Raw genomic sequence first — 26144 nt, 5'->3', positions numbered from 1 at the left:
GAAACCTGCATAGACACGGGGAGAACGTGCAAACACCACACAAACAGTCGACTGAGGTGGGAATCGAACCTGGGTCCCTGGATCTGTGAGGCAGAAGTGCTAACCACTGAGCCACCGTGATACCCCACTCTAGCGTTCAGCAAGCAGTAATTGCAATCAGTTGCTCCTAAAAAAGGATGAAAATGAAGCTGACTTTTCTTGAAGAAAATAAACGGCGTTCTGTATTTCAGCTGTAGATGTTACAAATTTAAAATTATATGTACCGATATTGCCCAGCACAAATACACTGAACATTTGCTTGTGTTACTATACAACGTTATAAGTAGAAAGGCAGGAGGCTGGAAGAACACAGTAAGCCAGGCAGCATCAGTAGGTGGAGAAGTCAACACTTCAGGTGTAACCCTTCTTCAGGACTGGGGATGGGAGTGGGGTGGGGCGGGTGGGGGGGAGCTGCAGATAAAGGGGGTGGAGGGGGCGAGGGTGGTGAAGTGGGGATAGGTGAAAACAGGGAGAGGGTACGATCTGGTTGGTCACTGGGAGGAGTGGATCCGTTTGGTGGCAGGAAGCAGTGGCAGTGAGGGGGAGGGGCTGGGAAGGGAGTCAGGGCTTGGGGAGGGAGGATATTTGAAATTGGAGAACTCAATGTTGAGTCTCCGGGCTGTAGGATGCCCAGGTGGAAGATAAGGTGTTGTTCCTCCAACAGGAACTATTTGTTTTGGCAATGGAGGAGGCCAAGGATAGTCATGTCAGAAAGGGAGTGGTCCCCTTTTATCTGCAGTTCCCCCAAAACCCACCCCAAGTCCTGAAGAAGGGTTACACTCAAAATGTCGACTTCGCCAACTCCTGATGCTGCTAGGCTTCCTCTGTTCTTCCAGCCTCATACCTGTCTATTTTGGATTCCAGCATCTGCAGTTTTCTTGGCTCTATACAACATTAGAAGGCAGGTGAATAGGAGATTTTCTTGGCAATGTAATGGAACCTCCGGCAGCAGCTAGCAATGGTTGAGGAGGGGACTGAGCAGGGGAACTCAAGCAGTTGTACCGAGACCTCTACAGCAGGTAGTGATGGTGAGGAAGGACACTGAGCAGGGGAGCTCGAGCTGTTGTGCTGAGACCTCTACAGCAGGTGGTGTTGGTGAAGAAGGACACCGAGCACGGAGCTCAAGCAGTTGTGCTGGGACCTTTGGCAGCAAGTGGCGATGCTGAGGGACGATACCGAGCAGGGCAGCTCGGGCAGTTATGTCAGGAACCTCAACATTACATGTTGATGTGAGGGTGGAGCTGAGTGGGAGAATGTTAGCAATTGTGCCACAGACCTCCTTCAGCAGGTGGCAATAGTGAGGAAGAGCAGCTGGAATTGACCCTCTCTACAAAAAAAAGAATGTCTTTGGGAGAGGAAAGAGCAAATAGGCAATGAATTCCCTAACCCAATGTAAACAACAATCTTCAGTCCATCTAAATATTAACTTGTGAAGCCTCAATTTCCCTTCATGTTTGTAATGATCTGATCCAGTAGAATAAAGAATCCCTGCTTCATGATTTTTGGGCCATTTGTCTGTTCAAATCTGTTACAGAGATACAAGTACTGCTCAAAAGTGAAAGAAGCGAGTTCCCAATCTACACACCATAGAATGAGCAACTGGGGATTCAGCCAGAAGGTGGTGAATTTGTGGAACTCATTGTCACAGAAGACTGTGGAGACAATTCATTGACTGACTTTAAGACAGAGATGGATACTTTCTTGATCAGTATGGGGATCAAAGGTTACGGGAAGAAAGCAGGAGAATGGGATAGAGAGACATATCAGCCATGATTGGATGACAGAGCAAGCTAGATGGGCCAAATGGCCTAATTCTGCTCCTTTATCTTATCATCATGAGGTCACAAGCTCTGAGGCAGCAATGGCAGCTGTGACAGTCCCATGATTCTATCTGAGGGACGCCTCTACATGTGCCAGAGGTGGTCACCTAATGGAATGAGCTCTCACCGCTGCCACCAACTAAGCCTGAAAAAATGGCCACCAAAAGTGGAATGAGGAAAATGTGGAATGAGCAAACGATGCCAGATTTGAAGCAGCACCAAGATTGCAGAAGGCTGTAGAACTGAGGATGGTTTCTTTTTATTCACTCGTTGGCTGGGCCCAGCGTTTATTGCCCGTCTCTAGTTGGCCCTTGAGAAGGTGGTGGTGAGCTGCTTTCTTGAACCGCTGCAGTCCATGATAAGAGGAGAAATCTAGGATTTTGACCCAGTGACAATGAAGGAACGGCGATATATTTCCAAGTCAGGATGAAGGAGAACTTGCAGGTGGTGGTTCCAAAAATGACATGGAGTGAAGCTATGGAGGATACTGGGAATCATTCCACACTGCCCTGGATGAATTAACATAACCATTTCATCATCACAATTGTAAGCTATAACATAAACCTTTCTCACTCACACTTCTCTGGGTTAACATAACAATTTGGATGTTAGAATCAGTGAACTGTGCAGTTCGCTATAGACATCTCTTATTTGACAGATGCCCTTTCTGTCCATGGTACTGAGATCTGTTATACTGAGCTGTCACACTGTACATCTTCAACATGGTGATGACATTGTCAAGGCAACCTAACATGGTCATCTCATAGTAGTACAGTCAATATTAGTACACCAATTAATCGAGAGACCTGGACCAATATGTTGAAGATAGGATTTCAAAACCCACTGTGGTAACTGGACAAAGTTAAATTAAATTTAAAAAATCTGAAATCAAACCCGTTATTAATGATCCAGAAATCGAGGGTTCTTGTGGGACAGATGTAGTGTCCCTATCTCTGAGCCAAGAGGCCTGGGTTCAGTCCCACTTGATCTGGAGGTGTGTTTGACAAGTCTGAGCAAGTTGATTTTGAAATATCCAGAATTTGTCATTCAACAACAACAAAAAACCCTTTGGTTCCCTGTTGCCCTTCAGAAAAAAACAAAATTCTCACTCATGACTTATACCCTGAAGGCAGGATAAACTGGGAAAGGAATCTTCAGGTAGGGGTGTGTGTGAACCTGTTCTGTGCTTTCTATCAACGGCAGTCTGAAAACCAGATAAATTGGGGAACTTTTCAGATATATTTTAAAAGGTTTTGCAACAAATCCAGGAATAGTGGGGCTTCATTTCCACTGCACTTCACCACGAGTGGAACACACGACCACATTCAATATATAAAAAAAAGCAAAAAAAGCCCAGACAAGAAGTTAACTCACCAGTGGTCACCATGTAGCCTTTTCCTGTGCACTAGGATTCTATGATTCTGTTGTCATATATCAGATTTCATCATTTACTACCTTAAGTCTGTCTCTTTTGCTTTAGAGTGAGAAGGGATTGAAGGCTTGGGCCATCTGTTCCTCAACCGACTTCTCATCACTAATGAACCCTTCTTTACCAAAAGATCACTTGCATTGAAGTAATTTGGTTGCAAATCTCTCCTTCAAGAACAATGTAAAACAAAAGGGACATACAATCCTGTAATTGATCGTGGTTTATGTGCTAGTGTGATGCTTCCATGTCTGCAAACTTCTCGTTCCACTCTATATGGAATGGATGCGTTACAGCTTTCTCAGTTGCCAACCTATTCCCCAAGCTACTGTTTTCACAAAGGTTAAACTAGTTCTGAGCTATTTTCGCACAAGTCTGCGATTGCCAACAAAACTTACTGAAAATAGCACTGACGAGCACAGTCAGTTGGAAATAAACAGCAAAAGATTGTGGCAAAAAGACTGAAATCATGCGTGACAGATGAACACACAAGTGAAACAGAAACTGTGCAAGATTATAGGAAAAAGGTGGGGGAATGGTGCTGACTTAAAACGCTCATTTTATGAGCCAGTGCAGACACAGTGGGCCGAATGGCCTCTCCTGCTCGGTACATTCTATGATTCTGTGCAATATTATTGCACAACTAAAATATTTCACTGTGCAAGAAATCTTATTGATCAAAAAAAATCAAGTAACATTAATGGAATTGGACAGGTAAATATACCCTCTCAAAACTGACAGGAAATAACTGCTAGTTTCCAGAAGATGATGTGAGGCAACTAAAGTAAAGCAAACAGAATGCCCTTAAGGAAAGAAACCTGCAGTCCTTATCCAGTCTGGCCTACATATAATTCTCGATCCTCAGTAATGTGGTTAACTGCTGATGTCGAGAATCTTAAATAAAAACAGAAAATGCTGGAGAAACTCAGCAGGTCTGGCAGCATCTGTGGAGAGAGAACCTAGAGTTAATGTTTCGAGTCTGATAATAAGAATCACGCTGGACCCCAAATATTAACTCTGTATCTCTCTCCACAGATGTTGCCTGACCTGCTGACTTTCTCCAGCATTTTCTGTTCATACACAACCAACCTTGGGAATGTAATGGTGTTCCTTCATTATGAATGGTATAATACTCTATATTTCACTGTCCACCACTATTGTGGTTAATCATCACAAAAAGACTGAAACACTGATCAACACTTTCACAAGCTAAATAGGGAAAAGCAATAAACAGTTGTCTTAGGTATCACTGGGAATAAATGTTAGGAATACATGCAAGAAATTTAAATTCCCTGGATTACAGAACCAGAAGGAAAGGGCCCTTTCAAATACAGAGGAACCTTAATTATCTGGCATTCGACTATCCAAATTTCGGATTCTCCAGACAAGATCACAAGATCCTGATGCTTGGGCTAAACGGTTATCCGGCATTCAATTATCAGAACATTCAATTAACCAAACAAAATTCTCCCCGACTGTGTCATTCAGAACCTGAATTATCCAAACAACACGGGCAGGGAGAATTTTGTTCAGTTAATTTCAGACTGGAGGCCTGTGACCAGTGGAGTGCCACAAGGATCGGTGTTGGGTCCTCTACTTTTTATCATTTACATAAATGATTTGGATGTGAGCGTAAGAGGAACAGTTAGTAAGTTTGCAGATGACACCAAAATCGGAGGTGTAGTGGACAGCGAAGAGGGTTACCTCAGATTACAACAGGATCTGGACCAGATGGGCCAATGGGCTGAGAAGTGGCAGATGGAGTTTAATTCAGATAAATGCGAGATACTGCATTTTGGGAAAGCAAATCAGAGCAGGACTTATACACTTAATGGTAAGGTCCTAGGGAGAGTTGCTGAACAAAGAGACCTTGGAGTGCAGGTTCATAGCTCCTTGAAAGTGGAGTCGCAGGTAGATAGGTTAGTGTAGGTGGCATTTGGTAGGCTTTCCTTTATTGGGCAGAGTATTGAGTACAGGAGTTGGGAGGTCATGTTGCAGCTGTACAGAACATTGGTTAGGCCACTGTTGGAATATTGCGTGCAATTCTGGTCTCCTTCCTATCGGAAAGATGTTGTGAAACTTGAAAGGGTTCAGAAAAGAATTACAAGGATGTTGCCTGGGTTGGAGGATTTGAGCTACAGGGAGAGGCTGAACAGGCTGGGGCTGTTTTCCCTAGAGCGTCGGAGGCTGAGGGGTGACCTTATCGAGATTTACAAAATTATTAGGGGCATGAATAGGATAAATAGACAAAGTCTTTTCCCTGGGATCGGGGAGTCCAGAACTAGAGGGCATTGGTTTAGGGCGAGAGGGGAAAGATATAAAAGAGACCTAAGGGGCAACTTTTTCACACAGAGGGTGGTACGTGTATGTAATGAGCTGCCAGAGGATGTAGTGGAGGCTAGTACAATTGCAGCATTTAAGAGGCATTTGGATGGGTATATGAATAGGAAGGGTTTGGAGGGATATGGGCAGGTGGGACTAGATTGGGTTGGGATATCTGGTCGGCGTTGACAGGTTGAACCGAAGGGTCTGTTTCCATGCTGTACATCTCTATGACTCTATGACTCTAATTGAATGTTCCGATAATTGAATGCCGGATAACAGTTTAGCCCAAGCATTGGGACCTTGTGATCTTGTCTGGATAATCCGAAATTTGGATAATCGAATGCCAGATATTTGAGGTTCCTCTGTACACTAACTGTTTCAATAAAACACAGATAAGATTTTACAGTCATGTAATACTTTCAAGACAATCGCTGCAATGTAGGAAATAAAGTATGGTCTCACGAGTCAAATAAGATTTTGTTCCGGGCAGTGCACTCATGTCTGGATACTCAGAAACAATCCAGCAACCTAGAGGCAATGGAAGGAACAAGAGATATAGTAGAACCGGGGACAAATGGAAACCAAGGGTGATTCACCCAGAGCTTGTGTTATGGGCTTTGGGACAGAAGCCATGATTTTGATCAGTTGGGCAATAATAAAAGCACGGTTTTTTATGAGAAATTTCATTTAGTAATAGAGCAAGGCTCAAAGTCTATTTGACCATTTCCATCTCACAGCAATGGAAAGGGTTTAACACAGATATACAAGTCAATCTCCCTCTCTATAGCCCTCAAAAACTTTCAATCATCACCATCACACATTTGTCTTCCTGAAAGCAGTTTGACGGTAGGCAACAACTAACCTTTCCAGTCAATTTCCAGTTTAGTTTAGTTGCAATTTTCTCCAGGAAGCCCACACTCAACCCATCGCATCTGTGCTAGCTCTATGAAAGAGCAATGTCACCCAGGTTCAAAATGTTAGCTTGCTCTCCCTCCACGGATGCTGCCTGACCTGCTGTGATTTCCAGTGTTTATTTTCAGTATCCAATTGGCCCAACTTGTTAATCCGGTAAATATTCATCTTGCAAAGGAAGAAATAGGAGCCAGTCTGTCCTATACACAACACCCATGGCAGATTATTTTGCTTTTTCACAGACCAACTCCAACTAAATGAAAACTAATTCTTAGAAAAATGATTCTTAGGGGTGGCACAGTGGCTCAGTGGTTAGCATTGCTGCCTCACAGCGCCAGGGACTCGGGTTTGATTCCAGCCTTGAGCTGTATGGAGTTTGCACATTCTCCCAGTGTCTGTGTGGGTTTCCTCCAGGTACTCCAGTTTCCTCCCACAGTCCAAAGATGTGCAGGTTAGGTGGATTAGCCATGCTTAATTGCCCATAGTATTCAGGGATGTGTGGTTAGGGGCATTAGGCAAATATAGGGTAGGGGAATAGGTCTGGCTGGGTTACTCTTCGGAGGGTCAGTGTAGACTTGTTGGGCCAAAAAACCTGTTTCCACACTGTAGAGATTCTAATTCTAAAAGACAAACTACATCAACCTGTTTGTTCATGATGTGACACACCTCTATGGGCAGAGGGACTTCAACATGAATCCTCTAACCCAGAGGTAGAGTCAGTATCATAAGGCCCTTAAATTGGTTCTTACATATGTGTCCTAACCCTAACCAGCTCGTAATCACAACTGGAGAATGCACCAAAATACACAAAACTGACACAGAGTTTGAAACCTAAGCTCCATTCTCCTGCTGTTTCCCCCACAGCCCTTCAATTATCTCCTTTCCAAACACATCTTCCATTTCCTTTTGAAAGTGACTATTCAACCTGCTTCCATTGCATTTTAAGCATGATTTGAAGGCGTCGGTGTTGGACTCAAGTGGACTAGGTAGGAGGCCACACAACACCAGATTATAGTCCAACAGTTTTCGAAGAGCTGTCCTTTCACCTGACAATTGGCCACACTAAATTATCCATCGTGTTCAGGGACATGTAGGCCATGGGAAATGCAAGGTGAAGGTAGGGGGTTGGGTCTGGATGGAATGCTCTTCAGAGTTTGGTGTGGACTTGATGGGCCAAATGGCCTATTTCTACACTATAAGAATTCTATTCTCAGTGGATTTGTGAGAGACCATTGTTATGAAGGTATAGAGGTGTTCTGTGCCTTTAAGAGTTGAAAAACTAGCAAGGACTAACAAAGCACAGAGAGTCCTGAACAAGGTAACAATGTAACACTTGGTTGAAATAAATAGCAGCAGATGGGTGGCCATGAAACAAAAACAAATTCAAATTCAGGCAATCACTTTAAATTATGCCCCAAGATACCAAAATCCAATCAAACTTGAATTTAGCATTTTGATAATATTAGAACCAATGAAACAATATGATCTTTTGGGGTACAAAACCAGACATTTTGAACACTTACAGGGAGAACTGCCAAAGACCAATTTTAGACTGCTAGGTACCTGAAAAGGTACCTGTCTGTAGGGAGTGTGCTGCAGAACATCGAGGCCAACCTGGAGAGAATCTACAAAGTAGAATCAGCAAAGCTGACTGGGTTTGAAATGTGATTTGTGTTTTGTAAATCTTAATCAGGATTTGTTTTTATCAGACTAGGCTTGTAGAGTGGGAGGTAAAAGTTAGGTTTTAAGAGAAAGGAGTTATAAATGTTGGTTTTAATGCTCCCTGCTGGATTTAAAGAATAAAGTTGTTAATTTTTAACTGTAAATACTGACCCCTGGGATCGTTCTTTGCCTCTTGAATTTTAACAGATTACAGCATGGGGTGAATCATTTCTGTGTGGCTGGTTTAAATTTGATGAGTTTACCTCGGTCATGACACCATGAAATAGATGGGATTCTGGGGCTTGTGTTGGAAATTATTGTAAACACTGATGAGTAATTCAAAATCCAGTAAAGTCTTGGTCTCAAAGCTGGGGGATTTCAGACAGCAGACCTGAAATGACACTGTTCTATTGATAAATAGTTAATAATCAAACAAATCTTACCTTCAGGCAGTACTTGTGCAAGTCCCAGGTAGCAAGTACAACATAGCACAGCACAGAGAATGAGGGCTCTCCTGGGGAAATAACAATTATAGGTTAGAACTTCATTAAAATTTGGATCTAATGTCAACAACAATGCAACAAAAACAGAAATTGATGGAAAAACTCAGCAGACTTGGCAGCACCTATGGAAAGAAAGAAGATTTAACATTTCAGTTCTAATTCTGAGAAAGGGTCACTGGACCCAAATGTTAAGTGCTTTCTCTCCACAGATGCTGCCTGATCTGCTGAGTTTATCCAGCAATTTCAGTTTTTGTTTCGGATTTCGAGCAGCTGCAATTCTTTCAGGTTATAGTGAACAGCAGTGTCCCAATTATAATTTTGATGAATTCTAGCGACACGATGTTCCAGAATTAAAAGATAAATGTAGGTGACAAAGTCCTTACATTTAAGTCAGGGGAAAAATACAACCCTCCTAGAATTGTTAAAATGCCTTGAATGATTCCTGCCCCTTTTCCACCATTAAGATGTCCAGAGCATATGTTAGTCATCCTTCATGACATCAGCCCTGCTTTCCATTGTCTGGAAAGAGAACACGTTGAGATGGGGCAGATAGAGTGAGGGAGGAGGGATAGTTTGCTTGGAATACTGGGATTCCCCCAGACTGCACCTGGAGGTAACCCTCCAGACACTGACTGTCCATCAACCCCAAGGAGACTAATCCCTGCTGACCTCTGACACTTGGCCTTAAACATTCCTCATTTCTCTACTCACTGGCAAGGTGGCTCAGTGGTTAGCACTACTGCCTCACAGCACCAGAGACCCAGGTTCGATTCCAACATCAGGCGACTGTCTGTATGGATTTCATCCAGATACTCGAGTTCCCTCCCACAGTCTGAAAATGTGCAGGCTAGGTGGATTCATAGAAGCCCTACAGAAGTGAGGAAGCAGGCTATTTGGTCCATTGAGTCTACACTGACCCTTTTAAAAAACATCCCACCAAACCCACCCTACATTTCACCATAGCCAATCCACCTAAGCTGCAAATCTTTGGACTCTGGGAGAAAACCCACGCAGACACAGGGAGAGTGTGCAAACTCCACACAGACAGTCGCCTGAGGCTGGAATCAAACCCGGGTCCCCTGGTGCTGTGCGACAGCAGTGCTAACCACTCCAGAGCAGGGTATTGACCATGCTGAAATTGTTCAGGGCATGCAAATTGGTTTAGCTATGGTAAATGTGGAATAGAGGAATGCTGTTCAGAGGATCTGTGCAGACTTGATGGACTGAATGGCCTCCTTCTACATGTGTGGATTCTCTGATACACTGCAGCAGGCCCTAGCTCCCCTGGTCTTGCTTTCTCCTAAGAAATGGCTTGGGGGCAGAAATTGCTTAAAAAAAAGGGGCCACTATCAGCTCAGTCAGATACCAGGACATAACCAGATACTGTGTTCCTATATCAATGTACTGATAACGTATTAAACATCTCACCCTGCCCACACGGGACACATTTAATTCCAACAGCCCTTGACACATCCATTACATCTCTATTGTTAGAGTAGATTCATCCTCTAACTCATCAGGAATAAAAGGTAAATGTAGAGTCAACATAGTCCAACTTTTTTTAAAATCAGACAGAAAACACTGATGTTGGGTTACTACAGCTCAGACAAGGGGCAGGGTGGCACCTTCATAATAACATCAGCTAGTGCAGGAACTGAACTCACACTGTCGGCATCATTGTGCATTACAGACCAGCAATCCAGCCCACTGAGCTAACTGACCCCCAATCTGCAATAATGCTTTAGGAAACCAACTAGGAATACATAGTGTTTCATACATCTACATTACAAAGAACTTTGTTTTGAGATTCTGTTATAACTTGTTGAGAGAGTTATCTCAAAATAAAGTATCCTTTGACCCACCACGAGCAGCGCAAAGGCAGATCCACTGTAGATCAGTCAATTGTTATAGTTAGTAAGAGAATCGCCCTGCAGGGAAACAGACCCTTCGTTCCAACTCATCCATGCCAATCAGCCACCCCAATCTGACCTACACAACCCAATGGTTGTGTTCTTGTGCAACCCCACATTATAGAAAAATCACGTTTTAGAAACAGTTGGTATTGTAATTGCATTACAGCCAACACACACTTTAGAAACAATGTCCCCAATTCATCAACTGTGTTACAGCGAAGTTGTGTTAATGAAACGCATGTTATAGCAGAACGTACTGTAGTCCCATTTGCCAATATATCGCCCCATATCAGTCTAAACCCTTCCTATTCATACACCCATCCAGATGCCTTTTAACTTTTGTAACTGTACCCGCCTCCACGAAATTGCTTTCGCTTTGGTGGCTAGTGTTAAAATTAAATGTGAAATAAAATCAGAAAGTGCTGGAAATTCACAGAAGCCAATAAAGTCAGGGTTACTAACATTCTGAGAATGTGCCAGTTCATGAAACTTAGAGACTAAACCCTCTCAATACATCTGGCAAGAAGGAGAGGAGAGTGGGATCTGGCACAAGGTAACATGGTGCTTTGGACCAAGAACGGAAGATAGGATGTGCACTGTCTCTCATGCTGAATTCACAGGACAGTGTCTAAACTATCAAGCAATTTGATTTTTTTTTTGACATTTAGTTTTGTAAATGATAAACATCAGTGAGGAAGATGTCCTTCACAAGTTTTTTGATTTGATTTATTATTGTCACATGTACCTAGGTACAGTGAAAAGTTTTGTTGGGGTGATAGAACAGAGTAAGAAATACAAGTTACACAAAATTGCACAAAAGCAAGATAACATTAGATGTGAAATTTGACAGGCTCATTCAGACGTTAAATAACAGCGGGGAAGAAGCTGTTCTTGAACTGTTTGTACATGTGTTTAAGCCTTTGTATCTTCTGCCTGATGGGACAGGTTGGAAGAGTGTGTTGTGCTGGAAAAACACAGCCAGTCAGGCGGCATCCCAGGAGCAGGACAGTCAACGTTTAAGCATAAGTCCTCCCTCAGGAATTCCTGAAGAAGAGATTATGCTTGAAACATCAACTCTCCTGCTCCTCAGATGCCGCCTGACTGGCTGTGCTTTTCCAGCACCACACCTTTTGACTATGATCTCCAGCATCTGCAGTCCTCACTTTCTCCCAGCTTGGAAGAGAGTATAACCAGGGTGGGAGGAGTCTTTGATGATGTTGACTGCCTTTCCAAGGCACTCGGAGGTGTAGATGGACTCAGTGGATTGAAGTCAATGGATGTTCTGGCCGTACAGGACATTGGTTCAACCACTTTTGGAATACTGCATTCAATTCTGGTCTCCCTGCTATAGGAAGGATGTTGTTAAACTTGAAAGGATGCAGAAAGGTTTTAAAAGAATATTGCCAAGGTTGGAGGTTTGAGCTATTGGGAGACACTGAATCGGCTGGAGCTGTTTTCCCTGGAGGGTTGAAGGCTGAGGGGTGATAGTATAGAGGTTCATAAAATCATGAAGGGTATAGATCAGGTGATTATTCAAGGTCTTTTCCCCTGAGTAGAGGAGTCCAAAACTAGAGGGGAGAAGTTTAAGGTGAGAGGGGAAAGATTTAAAAGGGACCTGAGGGGCTACCTTTTCACACAGAGGGTGGTCCGGTGTGGAATGAGCTGCCAGAGGAAGTGGTGGAGGCTGGTATAATTACAGCATTTAAAAGGTATCTGAATGTGTATATGACTAAGAAAGGTTTAGAGGGATATTGGCCAAGTGCTGGCAAATGGGACTACTTCAGTTTAGAATACCTGGTTGGCACGGACGAGTTGGATTGAGTGGTCTGTTTCCATGCTGTACATCTCTGACTCTAAGGTAACAATGTATGGATGATCATATTGGCTGGCAGAGCAAGCCTGAATGTCTCCTACTTTCTAAGCTTCGATGTACTAACTTCTGATTTTATGATGACATAAGGTGGAGTGAAGTATTTAACATGCTGGAAACCAGATTCTGCATTAGTGGTGCTGGAAGAGCACAGCAGTTCAGGCAGCATCCGAGAGGAATAAAAATCGACGTTTCGGGCAAAAGCCCTTCTTCAGGAATACACTTTCAGGCAAAAGCCCTTTTGCCCAAAACGTCGATTTTACTGCTCCTCGGATGCTGCCTGAACTGCTGTGCTCTTCCAGCACCACTAATCCAGAATCTGGTTTCCAGCATCTGCAGTCATTGTTTTGACCAACCTTGAAGTATTTAACATGTCAACTTTAAAAATGGTGCCACGCCAAAGTCTTGGTGGAATGGAATGTGTGAACATCAAAACCTTCCTTCTGGTTCCTAATGAAAGTCAACACTCAAGGCTGCAGGGCAATGAGCGATAGGGTAACAAATGCTGGCCTTAACAGAGGCTGATGTTCCCATCTCTCAAATTAACAATTCTGACTGTGCCTTAGGCTGGAGCTAACGCTAAGAAATTCCTTATTTGCCAAATGGTTATCCTGTATTTCCAGAATCCCATTATATTAGAGTACATTCACGTTGCCCTGAGACTTTTCTGTAGAACATTCAAACCCAGTAAACAAAGGAGTTTGTTAAGTGTCTCCAGATTATTAAAGACTTAGTGAAATCGAAAGCCAAGATTTCGCTGCACATATTCCACAGTTTGGGCTTTATAAATAGAGACATAGAGCGTGGAAGCCAAGAAGTTATACGAAACCTGCAAAAAGACACTAGTACAGCCTCAGCTGCACTCCTGAGTCCAATTCTGGATTATACACTTCAAGAACTATGAGAAGCCTTTGGGGAGGGGACGGGAGAAATTTACAGGAAGAGTTCCAAAAATGTGAGTTTACAGTTATGTAGATAGATTGAGAAAATAGGGGTATTTCTCCTTGAAGCAGAGAAGGCAAAGAAAAGATTCATTATCATTAAAAACAGATTAGGCGATTGGAAATTAACAGAGGTGAAAATGCATTTTCTTCAATGGCTGAAAGGTTGATAGCAACATGTTCAGGTGTGTGAAGCTATTGCTAAAAGGTGCAACCACAACATGGGGAAAGACTTTCATAGAGTGATTGTTTGGATTGGAATGCACTGCCTGATCAGGTTCTGGATACAGTTTCAACAAGAGATTTCAAAAAGAATTGATTTGATCGATTGATTGATTGTCACATGAACCGAGGTACAGTGAAAAGCTTTGTTTACGAGCAATACAGGCAGGTCATAGTACGCAAGGATGTACAGATCAAAAAGCCTCAGACAGAGGCAAACAGGTTACATTGCTCATTGAGGCTAGAGAATTCATTCATTAGTCTAATAACGGCCGAGAAGAAGCTGTTCCTGAACCTGTTGGTGCATACGTTCAAGCTTCTGTATCTTCTGCCTGATGGAAGAGATTGTAGGAGAGCATTATTGGTTTAATTTTATTGGATTTATTGTTGTCACATGTACCTAAGTACGGTGAAAAGTTTTGTTTCAGGAGCAGTACAGGCAGATCATACCAAACAAAGACACAAAAATCATAGGGCAATTGAACAGAACGAGGAATACAGGTTACACCTGCAGAGAAGGTGCACAAAAAGCAATGGAGAGGTCCATTTGGAAATCTAATAATTTGGGGAAGAAACTGTTCTTGAACTGGTTTAAGCTTCTGAATCGTCTTCCCGACAGAAGAGGTTGGAAGAGAGTCGGAAGAGAGTCTAACCAGGGTGGGAGGGGTCTGTGATGAGGTCGGCTACCTTTCCGGGGCAGTGAGACATGTAGATGGAGTCACCTGGATATACTTGAAGGAAAAAAGAAATTGCAAGAGTACTGGGAAAAAACTGGAGATGTCTTTGCTCCAAAACAAAGATGTAAGTATACGCCTTGCAGCTACAGACTATGCAGTGGCTGGGGAACATCAAGAAACAATAATTTGAGACAAAATTAATAATGATATGTATAAACGTGAGTTCATTAAGGAAAGCCTGCAGAGATTTCTTCAGGGAAAATCTTGTTTAACCAACGAATAGGGGTGTTTAATGAAGTGGCAGAAAGAGTTCACTAGGGCAGTGCTGATTTTTAAATTCATTCATAGGATAGGAGGGTCGCTGTCGGGGCCAGCATTTATTGCACAACCCTAACTGTCCTTAAGAACTTTCTGGTGAGCTGCCTTCTTTAACTGTCAGGGAGGGGTTTGACCCAGCAACTCTGAATGGACAGCGATATATAGATGGTGAGCAGTTTAGATGAGAGGTGGGAATGCAGGGGTTGGTGTTCCATGTATCTGCTGCCCTTGTCCTTCTACAGGTTTGGAATATGCTGTTTAATGAGCCTCAGCAAATTCCTGCTGTACATAGATGGTACACACTGTGGTTACTGAGTGTCAGTGGTGGAGCAAGTGGATGTGGTGCCAATCAAGTGGATTGCTTTATCCCTGGATGGTGTCAAGCCTCTTGAGTGTTGTTGGAGCTGCATCCATCCTGGTACACCACACCTGAAGACACTTGACACAATGCCGCAGAGCTGGTGAGCAAAGTTAGAACTCATAGAATAAAATGGACATTAGCAACGTGGGTACAAAGTTGGCTGAACAACAGGCAACTGAGAGTTATGGTTAATAGGATGATGTTCTGAACTGGGAGAATGTTTGCTGGGGTCATTGGTTGGACATTTGTCTTCTGTGAATTGTACGTTAATGACTTATACTTTTGGTGCACAATTTCAAAATATGCAAATAGTACAAAACACATTGTAAACCGTGAGGAAGATAGTGTAGAATTTCAAAAGGGCATTGACAAGTCAATGGGGTGGGTAAACAGGTGACAGATGAGGAGAACGGTGAAGTGATACATTTTGATCAGATGATCATGGGGAAACATTATGAAATCAAGAATACAATTTGAAAGGATGTGTAAGCGGACAGTGACCTTGGGATATGTGTGTACAAGTCATCAAAGATGGCAGGAGAGGTGAAGACAGCTGTTAATAAAGCACACACTCTCCTAGGTTTTATTAAGAGATATTTAGAGAGCAAGAAAAGGAGATTATATTATATTTTATAAGACACTAGTTTAGTCTCAGCTGCAGTTCAGTACTAATGTACTTTTGGAAGGATGTGAAGGCATTGGAGAGAGTGTAGAAGATTCAGGAGTGAGTGTACCTCAGTGGGGAATGAGGAATTTCAGGGATGAAGATAGATTGGAGAATCTGGGATTGTTCTCCTTGGAGAAGGCTAAGAGGAGATCCGATTGAAGGGTAAATAGGGAAAACAAATGTTCCCACTCATGAAAGCATCAAAAATATGAGGACACCGTTTTAAAGAGAAACAGAAGTTGCTGGAGAAACTCAGCAGGTTTGTGCAGCAGAAACAGCATTAACATTTTGGGTCCATTGACCCTAACCAGAACTGGATCTGGAACATTAACTGTGTTTTTTTATCCACAGATGCTGCCAGACCTGCTGAGTTCCTACATCAATTTCATTGTTTGTGTCAGAATCCCAGCATCTGCAGTTCTTGGTCTTATTTCACAGTTTTAAAGTATTTAGCTAAAGAAGCAAAACTGACACAAGGAAAAGCTTTCTTGTGCAGAATGGTTTGGTTGTATAATGCACTGCCTGAGAGTGCGATGGGGACATAATCAATCAAGGCTGTCAAAAGAGGCTTCTGAAGAGACTAATATTCCAAAGAAAGCAATGTCCAGGTTATAGGGAGAAGGCAGGGGATCAGCACAAGCTGAAATGCTTACTCACAGAGCCAGTGCAGAAATAATGGGCTGAATGGCCTCCTCTGCACTCTAACAATTCTGTACCGGTGAAGAAAGAATGATAGGGTTAGGATGGTGCATGGTTTGGAGGGGAGTGTGCAAATGGTGGCAGTCCCAGGTACCTGCTGTCCTGTGCCTTTGGGGTGGTAGAGATTGTGGGTTTTGCAAAGTGCTGTCAAAGAGGCATTGGCAGGTGGTGGTACATATTGCTCGCACTCTCTCTCTCTGCTCTGTTTACATGGTCAAAATGTCCTCATGACCAAAATCTCTTTGGAACCATTCACACTACCGCTGCCATAAGGTGACCACATCAACAGCGGCAACCCATCTTTACACATCAACCAGATTTGCTGCGTTTCATTGAAGTAGAGGAAAAGGCAGAGCAGCCTGAAGGAAATTCCAGTTTCTCCTTCAAAAAGTACGTGTTCCCCTTTGAAGCTGTAAGGACCCAGCTCCAACACTGGTCTGCGCATTTTGAAGACTCAGCATAACTTCTGTCGACTTGGATTACAAGGCTCTGGTGATTTCTCCCAACAGTAAATTTGCTTCTCATTTCACTTCAGCTACTAATTGAGATTGAGCCCCAGGGAGCAAATCCAGACAAATTAGCTATCAAAGCACACATGTAACCCTTTCAAGTCTAGGTACCACAATCAGAAAGACATTAAAAAATATTTTTGGGAAGTTGATTGGATTAAATGCTTTTGGAATATTCCCACATCAGATTCTTGATGTGATACACGTGAGCTTATGCAAGTAACAATCTGAATTCCCGATGGGGGAGTCTCAGAACTGTTACAATGCAGCAGCAGGTTATTTGGACCCATTGCCTGCTTGCTGACTCTCTGAATGAACAGCTCAGTCAATGCCATTCTCCTGCTTTCAGCCTGTAACCCTGAACACTGTTCCTCTTCCGATAATAACTTCATTCCCTGTTGAATGCCTCAGTTGAACCTGCCTCCACCACACTCTCGGGCAGTGTGTTCCAGATTTATTGTGTAAAATAAATTGACATTTAATCCACTAGCCTTCTCTGCTTGTCTGACCACAACACCAGCTTGTCTACTCTCTTTCCAAAAAGCTTTATTTAATTGAGTATCTGTATTCTGGTCTCCCTGCTATAGGAAGGATGTTATTAAACTGAAAAAGGGAGCAAAAAAGATTTCCAAGATTGTTGCTGAGACTGGATGCTAGAGTTATAAGGTGAGGCTGAATGGCCTGGGAAGGATGACGTGTAGGATTGAAATGCTCCCAGAGAGGAAATTAGCACATTTACATGGATATTGCTGGGATTGGACGGTTTGAGTTATAGGGAGAGGCTGGATAGCCTGGGACTTTATTCCCTGGGGCATATGAGGCTGAGGGGTTATCGACATTCACAACATCATCAAGAGAGACAAAAATCATAGAAACACAGACAGACTTCACACCTACTGTTTAAAAAGCTGGGCTATCTTGAGAATGTAATTTAAAAGAAGTTCTGGGATTTACACTATCAAAGAACAGAAACCAGCATATCCCATTCTAAAAGATGAAAGTTTTCTTCTAAGACTTTTTTACTGTATCGTGACACTGGACTCCTTTGGCTATAAACTCTGAGCATGATCTTAACCTCCACAACCACCTGATGAAGGAACAGCACTCTGAAAGCTAGTGCTTCCAAATAAACCCGTTGGACTATAACCTGGTGCTGTGTGATTTTTAACTTTGTACACCCCAGTCTGACGCCGGCACTTTCGAAGCATGAACAGCATAAGGGGGCATGAATAGGTGAGTAGCCAAGATCTTTTCCCCGGGGTGGGGGAGTCCAGAACTAGAGGGCATAGGTTTAAGGTGAGAGGGAACTAAGGGGCAACTTTTTCATGCAGAGGGTGATGTGTGTATGGAACGAGCTGCTCGAGGAAGTGGCGGACGCTGATACAATTACAACATTTAAAAGGCCACTGGAACAGGAACATGGAGAGGAAGGGTTTAGAGGGATATGGGCTACTTGCAGATAAATGGGACGAGTTCAGTTTAGGAAACCTGGTCAGTATGGACAGTTGAGCCAAAGGGCCTGTTTCTGTACTGTCTGACTCTATCTCTTCCCCAACCAATCTCACTCTTTGCTACCAAATAAGCTCATGTACAAAAAAATAAAACAAACTACGAGATAGATAGGTTCTTGATTAGTGGGGGGGGGGGGTCAAGGGTTATGGAGAAAAAACAGGAGAATAGGGTTGAGAAACATCTCAGCCATGAAACTGCAGATGCTGGAATCCAAAGCAGACGGGCAGGAGGCTGCAAGAACATAGCAAGCCAGGCAGCTTCAGGAGGTGGAGAAGTCAATGTTTCACCTGTTATACTTGACCTCTCCACCTCTTGGTGCTGCCTAGCTTGCTGCGTTCTTCCAGATTCCTGTCTGTCTATTATGAACTAACGGCATAGCAGACTAGATGGGTTGAATGATCTAATTCTGCTCCTATATCCAATTGCAGATGCTGGAGACATGAAATATGCAAATGGCTCAGTGGTTAGCACTGCTGCCTCTCAGGACCAGGCATCTGGGTTTGATTCCAGCCTCGGGTGACTGTCTGTGTGGAGTTTGCACATTCTCCCAGTGTCTGCGTGGGTTTCCTCTGGGTGCTCCAGTTTTCTCCCACAGTCCAAAGATGTGCAATTCAGGTGATAGGTGTATTAGTAGGGAGTAAGGGAATGGGTTTGGGTGGGTTACTCTTTGGAGGGTCGGTGTAATCTTGTTGGGCTGAAGGGCCTGTTTCCACTCTGTAGGTAATCTGATCTAATCTAATCAAGAAGAGAAATATCTGGAGAAACTCATCAGGTCTGGCATTTGTGGAGGGAAAAATAGAGTTGATGTTTCAAGTCCAGTGACTCTTCTTCAAAACTTATATAAAAGTATATTAAACCAGTGAGCCTAATAGATTGCCTCAGAAGTGAACAAATGGAAGACTTTAACGGTTGACTTTAAGGGTTAACTTTAAGGAGTCACCAGAAGTAATGAGCAGAGAACAAGAAAGACCTGCATTAGCGTGGCACCTTTCACAAGCACCAGCCCTCCCAAAGCCCTTTACAACAACCAATGCTACAGTTGTGAAATGTGTCCACTGTTCAAATACAGGGAGTGCAGCAGTCGATTTGTGCACAGCAAGATACCATAAGCAGTGCTGTAATAGCAATCGGATTATCTGCTTTTTTAATGTTGAGTGAGATTTAAATATTGGCATGAATACCAGGGAGAAATCACCCGCTGGCCTTCAAAACTGAGCCATAAGATCTCTTAGAGGGGAATGGAACTACCTTGGTTTTGTGTCTCATCCCATCCAACAGAAACGAATCTCCGTTAGTACCGTCAGCCTTGGTGTATGTCACAAAGCAGGATTTGAACCTCCAACATTATGTGCCAGCTCAGCACAGAGTTCACAGTGTAAACAGCGAGAGCTGACCTGAAGCTGTACCAGGCACAGGGGCAGATGTTTCATGCGGCAAATTGATGAGGTTGCACCGTATATGAATGGTTTGCTTACTGAGCTGACAGAAAGAGCAAGGTTTGCTTCCGGGACAGGAAACATATTATGGCAGACACAAGGACAGAACTGACGCCCCCAGAGACTGCCATGGCAAGCCAGTGTCCTGAAACTAACTAAACAGACTTCAGCAGAAACCTTGGCTGCCTGGACCCTGTGCAGTTCACCCTGACCTACACAAAATACTCACAAGCTCAGCGTGTACAAACAGACAATTTTCCAGTTCTGTAGCCTCACAGACAGAGAGGAAAAACACAGATAACTTGCTTTGAGAACACTGATAACATTTATTTTTAGTTCCACACTGTCCCTATAGTGTGGAAACAGGCCATTTGGCCCAACAAGTCCATACTAATCCTCCCAAGAGCATCCGACCCAGACCCATTCCCCTATCCCATTGCTCTACATTCAGCCCTGACTAATGTACCTAACCTACATATCCCTCACACAATGGGCAATTTAGCATGGCCAATCCATCTAACCTGCACATCTTTGGACTGTGAAAAGAAACCAGAGCACCCTGAGGAAACCCACACAGACATGGGGAGAACATACAAAACCACACAGACAGTTGCCCAAGATTGGAATCGAACACAGGTCCCTGGGGTGCTGGGAGTTCGTTCATAATAGGCAGGCAGGAAGCTGTAAGAACACAGCAAGCCAGGCAGCACCAGAAGGTGGAGAAGTCGCATAAAACACCTGAAACGTTGACTTCTCCACCTCCTGAAGCTGCCTGGCTTGCTGTGTTCGTCCAGCCTCCTGCCCGTCTGCTTTGGATTCCAGCATCTGCAGTTTCATGGCGGAGATGTTTCTCAACCCTATTCTCCTGTTTTCTCTCCATAACCCTGGACGGCCTCCCCACCTCCTTACTAATCAAGAACCTACCTATCTAGTCCTTTGTTTTATTTTTTGTACATGAGTTTATTTGGCAGCAAAGAGCGAGATTTAGGCTGGTTGGGGAAGAGATAGAGTCAGACAGTACAGACACAGGCCCTTTAGCTCAACTGTCCATGCTGACCAGGCTAACCTTTGAGCCACCATCTCGCTCCAATACACTTCTTAGCATGCCTCTTGAAGACACAAAGAAGTGTGAATTGAAGCCATTATTGTACATGTTCATCCCCTACTCCACAACTCTGAGTTATCCTGTTTCAATAACAGAATTGCACGTGAAAATCAGTCTTGCAAACAAATCGATGCTGGATGCTTACTGAACAAAGCGAGGGATAAGGTCAAGTGTCAGAGAAAGATAATCATATCACACTGTGAGAACTACTGCAAAGACATTCCTAATTCTAATCATTTGTAAGAATTATTTACCAGCTTGAATAAAGCTCTCGTGAATTTGGACTGTGACAGTGAGGTACTGTAGTGGCTGAGAAGGCAGTGAGTTATTTTGCCTCCAAGCTCCAAGTACAAGTCCCAGTGCACAGCTTGTGTGTAGAAAGTAATTCGGATACTCCAATGCTGCACTGAGGGGACCGTACTGTAGTGACTGCTGCATCGTCAGAGGGACCAGCTTTGGGATGAAATGGCAAACATCAGGCCCTGTTCACCTCTCCCCTGATTCACTGTTTCAAAGGAAAATGGGGGAGGGGGGACCTCCCCTCGGCGTAACTAGGGAGGGGATGGGGTGAGGGGAGTCTGCCTTCGGTATAGCTGGAGGGAGAGACTCCCCTTGGTAGAGCTGGGGGGGTGGTCTCTCCCCTCGGGGTAGCTGGTGGGGGGTGGTCTCTCCCCTCAGGGTAGCTGGGGGTGTGGTCTCTCCCCTCGGGGTACCTGGGGGGGGGGGGGGGGTGTTCTCTCCCCTCGGAGTGGCTGGTGGGGGGGGGGGGGGGGGGGGGTAGGGGTCTCTCCCCTGGGTGTAGCTGGACATGTTTGCTTGACCTGCTGTGCTTTTCCAGTGCCACACATTTTGACGCTATGTAAATGCAGTCCCTCTTGACAACAGATCAAGATACAGATCAGGAGCAGGCCATTCAGCCCCTCTCACCTTCTCTGCTATTCAGTAAGAGCACAGCTGGAACCTCACATCCAAATTCCTGCCTTCCCCTGTTAACCTATCTCCTTACACCACCCTCCCCAAACCTTCCTTAATACCAACCCATTCCACCTCTGCCTTAAAAATATTCAAAGACTCTGCAACCACCACATTTTAGGAGGAAGGTGCCAAAGACCGATTACATTTGCCTCACCGCTGTTTTCAATGGTCATCACCTAATTTAATCATTCCCAGAATGAGGGCATCACTGGGCTGGGCCAGCATTTATTGCCCATCCTTAATTGCCCCAGAGAGCAGATAAGAGTCAACCACGTTGCTGTGGGTCTGGAGTCACATGCAGGCCAGGCCAGATGCAGATGGCAATTTCTCTCCCTGAAGGGCAATAGTGAACCAGATGGGCTTTCCCCTCAAAGATCACAGTCTCTTAATTCCAGAACATTACCTGGGTCTCTAGATGAACAGTCCAGCGATAATTCCACTCGGCCATCACCTCCCCCCATACGTTTATCTACCCACCTCCATAACCAGCGCTCCTCAAACATTCCAGAAGATTCCCCCCGGCCTCTGGAACTATTTGGACTCCATTAGCCATGCAGCTGATGCAGTTACCACCCCCCACACTGAATGATGCCACTTCCGCCCCTATCATGACCACTCCCACAACCTCTTCCGCCCCTCACAATTTCTCATACATCACACGTGACATCACTTCTGCCCCTCACATCATCTCTGATGTCACACGCTCAGTGACTTCCACCACCCTTACTGCCGTGTCTGCCACCACTCCTGTCCCCACCAACGCCACTCACCTGCATTCTGTTGACATGCCCCCCACATATCCCATTGTCACCATTCGTGGCCCCCAGAACCCTGAGGGGAACACCACCCCACTCCCTCCATCATCACACCCACTCCAGTTACTAGCTCCGACCCCACTCCCAGCTCCACACCCACACCAGATCCCACCTCCCAGCCCTGCCGGGTTTTCAGCATCCTTCCAGACCTTCCCCTCACTGAGGATGAACGATCAGTCCTCAGCAAAGGACTCACCTTCATCCCCCTCCGTCCACGCATCAATGAATTTAATACACACTGTGACGTCGAACAATTCTTCTGCCGCCTCCGCCTCCGAGCTTACTTTCACAATCAGGACTCCCGCCCACCTTCCGAGGACCCCTTCGCCCACCTCCAACACACTGCATCCACCTGGACATCCCGTGCTGGCCTATTACCCGCCCTCGACCTCTTCATTTCCAACTGCCACCGGGACATTAACCGCTGCAACCTGTCTACCCCCCTCCCCCACTCCAACCTCTCGCCCTCACAACGCGCAGCCAGCCCTCCAATCCCTCTGCTCCAATCCCAACCTCACCATCAAGCCAGCAGATAAAGGGGTGCAGTGGTAGTCTGGCGCACTGACCTCTACACCACTAAAGCCAAATGCCAACTCGAGGACACCTCTTCCTACCGCCCCCTCGACCATGACTCCACCCCCCATCACCAAACCATCATCTCCCAGACCATACAGAACTTCATCACCTGAGGAGATCTCCCACCTACAGCTTCCAACCTCAGTCTGGGAACCCCGCACTGCTCGGTTCTACCTCCTTCCCAAGATCCACAAGCTTGACCACCATGGCCAACCCATTGTCTCAGCATGCTCCTGCCCCACTGAACTCATCACTACCTACCTTGACACTGTCCTATTCCCCCCCCTAGTCCAGGAACTCCCCACATACGTTCAAGACACCACCCAAGCCCTCCACCTCCTCAAAGACTTCTGTTTCCCTGGCCCCCAATGCCTCATCTTCACCATGGATATCCAATCCCTCTACACCTCCATCCGCCATGACCAGGGCCTCCAAGCCCTCCATTTTTTCCTCTCCCAATGTCTCCAACAGTACCCTTCCACTGACACTCACATTCGTTTGGCTGAACATGTCCTCACCCTTAACAATTTCTCCTTCGAATCCTCCCACTTCCTCCAGACCAAAGCGGTAGCCATGGGCACACGTATGGGCCCCAGCTATGCCTGTCTCTTTGTTGGCTACATAGAACACTCAATCTTCCGTAATTACACCGGCACCACTCCCACCTCTTCCTCCGCTACATTGATGACTGCATTGGCGCCACCTCATGCTCCTGCGAGGAGGTTGAGAAATTCATCAACTTCACCAACACATTCCACCCTGACCATAAATTTACCTGGACCATCTCAGACACCTCCCTCCCCTTCCTGGACCTCTCCACCTCCATTAATGATGACCGACTTGACACTGACATTTTTTACAAACCCACCAACTCCCACAGCTACCTGGATTACACCTCTTCCCACCCTATCTCTTGCAAAAATGCCATCCCGTATTCCCAATTCCTCCGCCTCCGCCATATCTGCTCCCAGGAGGACCAGGTCCACCACAGAACATACCAGATGGCCTCCTTCTTTAGAGACTGCAATTTCCCTTCCCACGTGGTTAAAGATGCCCTCCAACACATCTCGTTCACATCCCGCACCTCCGCCTTCAGACCCCACCCCTCCAACCGTAACAAGGACAGAACGCCCCTGGTGCTCACCTTCCACCCTACCAACCTTCGCATAAACCAAATCATCCGCCGACATTTCCGCCACCTCCAAAAAGACCCCACTACCAAGGATATATTTCCCTCCCCACCCCTTTCCGCCTTCCACAAAGACCGTTCCCTCCGTGACTACCTGGTCAGGTCCACGCCCCCCTACAACCCACCCTCCCATCCTGGCACCTTCCCCTGCCACCGCAGGAACTGCAAAACCTGCGCCCACACCTCCTCCCTCACCTCCATCCAAGGCCCTAAAGGAGCCTTCCACATCCATCAAAGGTTTTCCTGCACATCCACTAATATCGTTTATTGCATCCGATGCTCCTGATGCGATCTCCTCTACATTGGGGAGACTGGACGCCTCCTAGCAGAGTGCTTTAGGGAACATCTCCGGGACACCTGCACCAATCAACCACACCGCCCCGTGGCCCAACATTTCAACTCCCCCTCCCACTCTGCCGAGGACATGGAGGTCCTAGGCCTCATTCACCGCCGCTCCCTCACCACCAGATGCCTGGAGGAAGAACGCCTCATCTTCTGCCTCGGAACACTTCAACCCCAGGGCATCAATGTGGACTTCAACAGTTTCCTCATTTCCCCTTCCCCCACCTCACCCTAGTTCCAAACTTCCAGCTCAGCACTGTCCTCATGACTTGTCCTACCTGTCTATCTTCTTTTCCACCTATCCACTCCACCCTCCTCCCTGACCTATCACCTTCATCCCCTCCCCCACTCACCCATTGTACTCTATGCTACTCTCTCCCCACCCCCACCCTCCTCTAGCTTATCTCTCCACGCTTCAGGCTCTTTGCCTTTATTCCTGATGAAGGGCTTTTGCCTAAAACGTCGATTTTGCTGCTCCTTGGATGCTGCCTGAACTGCTGTGCTCTTCCAGCACCACTAATCCAGTATTTGGTTTCCAGTATCTGCAGTCATTGTTTTTACCTCATAAACCAAACGCCCTTTCCAGGTACCAATCTGCTAAAACTTCTTGGAACTGCTTTCTACACATGTATACCGTTCCTTAAGTAAGGTGATTAATATTGTGCATAGTACTCCAGATGTGCTCTCACCCACTCCCTGCATAATCTCTCCCACCATCTACTCAATGGCCCTCAGTGATATATGATAACATTCTACTACCGTTCCAAATTACGTGTTGTGCCTCTCCATTAATCATTTACAATTCATGCATGAGGGCACACTGATCCATATGCATCTCAGGGCTCTGCAATAATCACACCATTTCCATGGAATGCTTTTTTTTATTTTTCCTGCCAAGTTCTTCCCACATTATAATCCATTTGTCACATTTCTACCCAACCACGTAACCTACCCATATCATTTTTCAACCTCTTTGGTCTCTTCACAGCTTACTTTCCTACCTCCCACTATGTCATCGCCACATTGGGAATTCATACCTTTCGCCTGGACGTCTAAGTTATTTAAATAAAGTGTAAACATTTGAGGTCTCAGACTGATCTCTTTGGCACTCTACTCATTACATCATGCCAACCTGAAAAAGACCCAATTTCACCTATTCTATGCATCCTGCTAGCTGTGCACATGGGACGAAGGCAATGGCCCAGTGGTGTTATCAGTGGGCTGTTAATCCAGCAATCCAGGTGATATTCTGGGGACCTGGGTTCAAATCCCAACCATGGCATGTGATGGAGTGTGTATCCAAAGAGGAAATAACCTGGAATTAAGAATC

The 26144-nt window shown here is 45.1% G+C and overlaps 1 protein-coding gene across 5 annotated transcripts in view; it reads right to left on the bottom strand.

Annotated features, from left to right (window-relative positions):
• Nucleotides 1-26144, bottom strand: part of col27a1b (collagen, type XXVII, alpha 1b) — a 653616-nt gene that overhangs the window by 511393 nt on the left and 116079 nt on the right. For all 5 annotated transcript variants that reach the window (XR_011956099.1, XM_072565909.1, XM_072565908.1 and 2 more), the window contains exon 2: nucleotides 8628-8698. Coding sequence is in view for 4 of the 5 variants with exons in the window: in XM_072565909.1 (XP_072422010.1) it covers nucleotides 8628-8698 (71 nt within the window). In the remaining variant the exon portion in view is untranslated. The remainder of the gene's footprint in view (nucleotides 1-8627; nucleotides 8699-26144) is intronic.

This window comes from Chiloscyllium punctatum, chromosome 49, assembly GCF_047496795.1.
Source record: "Chiloscyllium punctatum isolate Juve2018m chromosome 49, sChiPun1.3, whole genome shotgun sequence".
NCBI classification, from domain to species: Eukaryota; Metazoa; Chordata; class Chondrichthyes; order Orectolobiformes; family Hemiscylliidae; genus Chiloscyllium; species Chiloscyllium punctatum.
This window is presented reverse-complemented; position numbering and strand designations above follow the sequence as displayed.